Below are 7,500 nucleotides of genomic sequence, written 5' to 3' on the forward strand. Positions count from 1 at the left end.
GTGTGTGTGGTGTGTCTGAGACAAGTCTGTCTGTGTCTTTGTTGTACTTGTAGTAGTAGGAATGGGACTCATCTCCGTTTCACTCATGACATCCCTTGGAGGCCTTTCACAGGCCTTACAAGAATGCTGTGTCTGAACACAACACCCGAAATAAAGGGAAGCCGCTCCCGACAAAGTCCCAACCTGGGCATCACTGCACGCACGTCAGAAAGACTGACGCCCTCAATTTGACCCTCTGACCGCAACTGACCTCTCCCGAGATGTCTGTCTGTGAGCCGGCGTCCAGCATCTGTCTGGAGAGCGATGATTGAGAACCTGCCGGGTTCCGCAGGTCAGGTTCCGATCGACCCATACTCTGGCCCTTGTAGAATCGCTCCTTCAGTTTGGCCAGACACTGAGGGGACAACCACAACCATAGCAGTTAGTGTTGTTAGTGACGTTAGGGTAGTATCAGCGAGTACCAACAAATAGGGCACCGATACCATTTACAGATGACACTAATAGCAGTGACTGTTTAATCAACAGTCGAAAGAATGAGAATGAACAAATTCACACAGGAAGAAAGAAAATCACCCTGTCTTGAACAGACCTTCAAACTGGTGTGTAAAGCAGAAGAAAACAGATGGGGGAACCAAAGAATATCTGGTCCTTACAAGACAAAACACTTCCCACAGCAGAAAATCAGTAACTATGTAGCCTCTTACTGCAGCTGGGGTCGCCGGAGACCCTATTCACTTGCTGAAAATGCCTAACTACATCATAACAACATTGCTATGACATTACAGAGAGCCATAGCGCTGCGCTAAGGGGATAAACACCTGGTGCCATTATCTCTCTCTGGCTCATTCACACATCAACCACTGACTCACTCACTCACTCACTCACTCACTCACTCACTCACTCACTCACTCACTCACTCACTCACTCACTCACTCACTCACTCACTCACTCACTCACTCACTCACTCTCCCATAACACAAGACAAGCACAGCCCTTTCGTGTTGTTTCTGTCTGACTGGTACACCATTTGAGAGCGCCTCATGTAAACACACACCTGCATCAGGTCCTGCTTCTCCTTCTCCCCGGAGCTGATGGCCTTGTGCAGGGACTTGAGCTCGCTCACAATGGCCTTTGCCTCTTTCAGCCGGTAGCCACTCTGATCTCCTGACATTTTTTGGTTGATCCTGGACATAGCAAGAGCACAATTAGCAGGTAACAACTCAATTAACACTGCCAGCATTGCGGTCAACACAAACCTCACACACAAAGACACACAAACAAATAAAGATAAACTCAAACACAAATAAAGATACAGACACACTGACACACACAAAAACAAGTGTTTTGTGTCAGTGTCAGTAACTGCAATGGCCCTGCTGGTCCCTTACTTCAGATATTCTTAAAACAATGAAGTAACTTCATTTGATCCCTTACAAACTCAATCAGACTGTCAGGACGAGTGGTCTGCCTTCTCCCAAACAGTTCCGATCTTTTTTCCCCATTTTCATTTGCAATAGCAGATGCAGCAATGTGCTTATGCTTGAAGCAGTGGGGCACAGACTGCCATTTTTATGAGCTTAATGAAACAACGCAGTATAGACTACAATGGTGAAGGGGGAGAGCGCCGAGAGCCTTTTACAACCCTTTTACAGCTTTTAAGAGAGCAAATAAGCATTTCAATAGCATGACTTGAATTTTTAATGGAAAACATTCAAACTTTAAGTATTCAAAGAATGTTGTTTTATTTCATGGCGGCTATGAAAGGCATTGAGTGGAATGATTTAGTAGCAACTTGTTTGTGGTCAAGTCCTTAGCATCGTTGCAGCGCTTATATAACTAGACAGCAAAAAGCTGTGCAGAGGGCATGCCAGGAAGAGTCTCCATCCTGAGTGCAAATAGCTTTAAACCACTGAGCTAGAGTGAGGCCCTTGAATCGCTGGGAGCGACTCCAGGATTGATGTACCTGTATAATAGAACACTCACAAGTCATACTTTACAGCTTAGCATTTGGAACTTTCTGGTCGCATCCCTGTATCGCCGCTAATCAGACTGTGCACATGAAGACGACGGGCTTTGATTGGACGGATGAGCTGGGACCTCTGTCACCATCTCTTCTAACTATGTGCGTCACGTGGATGTGAGTCTCAAGGCATAAGTTCTGTTCTCCTGCTGCTAATGCAGAAGAGCAGAAGAAATGGATGGAGACATCAACCGTCAGGATCAAGCTTCATCTTCACCTTAGTGATGCTGTGCACTGATAACAGCACTAACATACCAAGATTGATGGCATGTTGATCAGTAAAACACTGTTATCATAGATGCAGGGTCTCACTTAAGGCGAGTTTGCCATTTGCGTGAATATATGAGCAAAACAAGTACCGGTATGTGAATGAAATGCCACTTACTGTTGCAAGGTTTCGAAGCCCTGCTCTTTGTACAGAAGCTCTTGCCTCATCTGTAACAATTCTCTCTTCAGCTTATTAACCTATAAAAGAATAAATCACATCAAAATTCAACATCTCACAGAGTTATCAAGAAGCAATTGAGCCATATTACGCAGCATTGACTACACTGGTGAAGACGGGGGGGATTCTCACCCGGACTTTAGTAGTGGAGATCTCAGCCTTTAGGATGTCAGGGTCATATTTTGTGCTTGACGATGACCCTGAAAATACTAGAGCATAGAAAAAGTAAAGTGATTAAAGTTTCTTGGTGAAAAAATGTCTTTCCTTTTTGTGACTCGTTAATAACTTCTGAGTATCAACAATGTTATTATATTACAATCAGTATCACAGATCTCAAAGCCTTGTGTGAGTGTAAGTCTTTGTGTCTGCGTGTGTGTGTGTGTGTGTGTGTGTGTGTGTGTGTGTGAGCATGTTGGGGTGTGCGTGCGTGCGTGCATGCATGCATGAATGCGTGTGAAAGTGTGTCAGTGTGCATGTGTGTGTTTGTCTATATGACTTGGCGCACGTGTGTGGGCATCATACTCACAGCTAGTCCGCGAGCTGGACTTCTCCTTGTAGGCGTCATTGAGCCTCACGTACTCGTCGAGTGCAAGTGCGAGCCGCTGTTCTTTGACCTGGTAAAGCTCCTTCTGGGCGCTCAGCGCATCCTGCGCCACCGTCAGGTACTCCTGCAGCATGCGCTCCTGCTCCCCACGCCACGCCTTCCGCGGGTCCTCCAACTGAGTGCTCTCTGACGAGCAAATCAAGTGAGCAAGTGTTAAGTGTGCGAGTGTGTGTTATCATTTCATAAATCTGTGTATTATCATGTTGTATTTATTTACACCATTTACTAAAAATAAATGCAAAGCCCACACTCTTATAAAGCTCTAATTGCAGGGGTGCTATGAAACATAAAAAAGCGTATTGAACAGTACAGACATCTTATAGGACTAAAACAGGTACTAGAAAGGCAGAACAAAAGCTTCTTCGCTGACCGGCGAGCAGATAATCAGTGTAAAAGTTACGGTTTGGGTGCTCATTTCAGTGTTTTGCTTTATCATACAAATATAGGACCTATTTATTATATTATTTATATGGAAAATATACAGTATATTCCATGCAGATCCCAGAGAGAGAGAGAGAGTGGAGCACTAAGAGAGAAACTGGGAAATGGTTGTAGCTTAATGGCCCACTGGAGGACAGCCTAAAGTCGTGGTTATAGTAGCATACGAAGGTGCAGTATTATGGAGCGGAAAGGCTTTGACTTCCTAGCTGTCTATGGGGATGCCATTAGTGGGCTCGCTGAATAATCATATGAGAATTTTTAATTCTGATAATATAATTACAAGCTAATTGAAGCTAATTATTCTAGTCATATTGCTGGACACCATATTTCCTCGTAATTTGGTTTGGCTGGTGACTGATTATGCTGTATAATTTCTCATTTTGCCACGGGAAAGCCCATGCGTGTGCTAATTTGATGAGGAATATTAGGTGAAGACAGAATCACAGGCCAAAATGAGAGGGAAATGTTCTTCAATAAATCAACAGGTTCAAACCATGGTCAAATCTTCAGGTTCATTTACTTTAAAAAGAAAGGAAAATAATAATAAGGATTAAAAATATATTATATATGGCTACGAATGCTGGAATAAAATTCAGGCAATGCCACCCCAAACGATTGCACTGGACAAAAGAGCGGCAGAAGGGTTAACAGTCTCACAGCTCTATACTTGTCTGACTTTCCTCTAATACATAAGTATGTGTGCTCTCACACACACGGAAAACACTCACACAAACACATACAACACACACACGCACGCACGCACAGCACGCACAGCACACACACACACACACACACACACACACACACACACACACACACACACACACACACCCACACACACACACACACACACACACACACACACACACACACACACTCACACACACACACACACAGCATACAGACACAGACACAGACACAGACACAGACACAAACACACACACACACACACAGACTTTAAAGTGCTGCAGTGCCAGGTATAGCTCAGGCCAAACCCCAGTCCTGCCTCCAGAAGTATGTCAGCAATGTGAGGACTCTGCGGTATGAGGAAGGACCAGGCTGCTCCCTGACAACTCCCTCTGATCCCTCCTCCCCCTTCTCTTGTCCTCCCCTCTCTCTCTCTCTCTCTCTCTCTCTCTCTCTGAACCTTTTCACTCTCTCTCTTTGACTAGGCCTACACTTCTTCTTAAGAATAGGGGTACATGGTAGCCTGATAAACTAGACTAAATGTGAGATTAAATGTGTAATTTAGTCTAGCCCCGATGAATGACACATCGAGAGATTGTTGATGGAAACAATCCCCTGTTTTTCAAACTGTGTGTCTGTGCCTGTTGGCCAACGCTTTGTCGCCACTCCCTCAAAACCCTGTCCGCTTTGCATCCAATGATTCAACACAAATCAAAACAAGTCTCCTGCGTTGTAATTGGTCAGCCATATTCAGGGCATTGGGGCATTGACCAAGGCTAGACCCACTCGCAGGCAAAAATAATTGTGGCCGCTGGCGGGTGGGGCTAGTTTACTAGACTAGGTACATGGCCCAAGTCATGCTGATCTGAATATCAGTGCTGCTTTTCTGAAATAGCAGACGTTCGTACCGTCCTCTGATTAAGTAACTATTTTTCTTTCAGTGTTTTTGGGATGCTTGCATTAAAAATGGTGTGTCCTCTGCAGATGAAGCAGTGCGTGCAGTACCAGACACCAAAGGGCCTGCTGCAGATAGCAGGCTTTACCTGTTGCCTTCACAGAAAGCAGATACAGTAGGAAGGTATGCTGGAAAGCAGCCAACCTGCATGCCTCATGTGGCCCTGTGCAGGATCACTCAATGCACATACACAATGGACACACACGCCACATGCTCAGACACTTCACACAATAAAGCCACACAATACGCACACAGATAAGAGGCATGCATATAAGCACACAAGCACACACACATACACACACGCGCCTATAGAGAGACACATGCACTCCAATCTAGCACACATACAAGCACACCTACTCTAGTGACCTCTGGGTAAACCATCAAGTATGAAGCTCTTGTCAGAACACAATAGAAGCTTAGTGGTTGCCGACTCGATGCGCTTGTGGGTTTTTTTTCTTTCAGTCTTTTCTGGTTTACCAATCCCTCTCCAAACAACCCTCTTGATCCCAACAACCTTTCTCTGATATCCCCGACTGATTCCGTATACAACCTTGAGAGAAGTGTTCTCAGTTCATGAAAGGGTGTGTGTGTGTGTGTGTGTGTGTGTGTGTGTGTGTGTGTGTGTGTGTGTGTGTGTGTGTGTGTGTGTGTGTGTGTGTGTGTGTGTGTGTGTGTGTGTGTGCATGCGCGCGCGCGCGTGTGTGTGTGTGTGCGCATGTAGAAGGTGCGTGTTTATTTACTTTTTATTATTTCTGCGATGCACCCTTGTGAATTACCTTGTTGAAATGCTACAATGACAATTTGATGAACACTGCAGCTACTAGAACTCTTGCGTAATCTGTCGAAAACCCCAAGCTGGAGAAAAAAGGGTTTTCTGACCAATGCAGTCCGTAGGTAAAATGTCTTTATTTAATAATAACAGTTTTCATCTTAGTCCTAATCCTAGTGATATATGACAAGCGGCTCAGTGGATACATGCATGCATGTATGCCCTCAGGTCTGGCAGAGGTTAGTGTACATCACTATATAAACTGCTTCACGCCTGTCGCGCATTAGATCCAGTAGGGTGAGGGGCTGGACATGATGCTCAGACTTGGCTCAGCCAACCTTACCCTGGCATGTAGAGCACAGCACACAGTGAGTATTTTCAGTATGTTCATACATTGTTTCGGATAGGAAAGTAGTCTTTAAATACTCAAAAGGACAAGGAAAGATGGGGGCAAATCTTGTGCGTGTGTCTGTGTGTTAATATTTATATATTACAGTTTTTCTCAATTGCTTTGACACGAATTTTGAAACTGACTCACACAAAGTCGTCATGATCACTATTTCAGCAAAGCAAAGGACAAGTTGTGCATATGTGTTAACACATTCTCATTGACTTCACAGATTTTCCTTTCATATAACGCAGTTTTTGCTGAACAGTTAACGCATGTGCCATTTTAGTAGTACACATTTCATTGTTTAAGCTCTGATAGCCATACAGACAAAATCTTTTGCTGACTTTAAGAAATTACCCCAGTAGTGTAAACGCACCGGAGCACCTATTTGACACTGCCTCTGGAAAATATTAATTTAGCAATCAGTGTATATAGTGTCTTACTTGTTTGTTCCCTGCATTGAGTTATTTTAGCAGGGCCTACATTATTGTACTGCAACAAAGTAGATTTTACTTTACACATATTTTCTATAATAGGCCTACAGTTATCAGACCATTTTTTTGAAGAAACAAAACAAAACAAAACAAAAATTTCATCAAAGCATCCTGGTTCTCTTTCAAATTCTTTGCGAGAAGGCATTATTGACACTGCCTAGCCTACTGTCAATTTTTCGTAAGAAAGAGCACACACAAAACACAAATTTTGTGCAAATCATTTACAATCAGTCACAAGATCCTGATCAAGCAGAGTCACCGGCTAAGTAAATGAAACAAAACTATTACTGACATGAAAGTTATGTAATTGACAACAGCGTTAAGCATTGGCAAATTGTGTCAAAATGATAACGGTATTATGTATTTCTCTGGCCATAGTGTAATGACTGACTGGTGGTGTTCATACACTGCTATGTAGTGTGTATTGAGTTGAAGACGGAGTTTGCTTTTTTTGCTCATGTTAAATATTTTGGAAACGTAAGAGCGTTTTGCACACAAGATGTTGTGTTTGGAAAATTGGTTTGTCTGGTTTGCCCGGTGCATTACCTGTTATGAAAATGTGCTTTTTGGAGTGACAACCGTTTCAAAGCGATCAAGAAAAACTGTAATATAAATCACCTTATTAGAGAAGTAAAATATAATTCATTTTGGAGGGACAGAAACTGTGTTGATAAATCAGACTCATCAGTTGCAC

The 7,500-nt window shown here is 43.4% G+C and overlaps 1 protein-coding gene across 1 annotated transcript in view; it reads right to left on the reverse strand.

Annotated features, from left to right (window-relative positions):
- LOC134465740 (protein WWC2-like) overlaps positions 1-7,500 on the reverse strand; it is a 59,219-nt gene that overhangs the window by 27,438 nt on the left and 24,281 nt on the right. Inside the window, exons 3-7 of the mRNA XM_063219572.1 lie at positions 2,992-3,195; positions 2,598-2,674; positions 2,406-2,485; positions 1,055-1,184; positions 251-394 (exon numbers count right to left, since the gene is read on the reverse strand). Of these exons, the coding sequence (XP_063075642.1) occupies positions 251-394; positions 1,055-1,184; positions 2,406-2,485; positions 2,598-2,674; positions 2,992-3,195 (635 nt within the window). The remainder of the gene's footprint in view (positions 1-250; positions 395-1,054; positions 1,185-2,405; positions 2,486-2,597; positions 2,675-2,991; positions 3,196-7,500) is intronic.

The sequence above is a fragment of the Engraulis encrasicolus genome, chromosome 16 (genome assembly GCF_034702125.1).
Source record: "Engraulis encrasicolus isolate BLACKSEA-1 chromosome 16, IST_EnEncr_1.0, whole genome shotgun sequence".
NCBI lineage: Eukaryota > Metazoa > Chordata > Actinopteri > Clupeiformes > Engraulidae > Engraulis > Engraulis encrasicolus.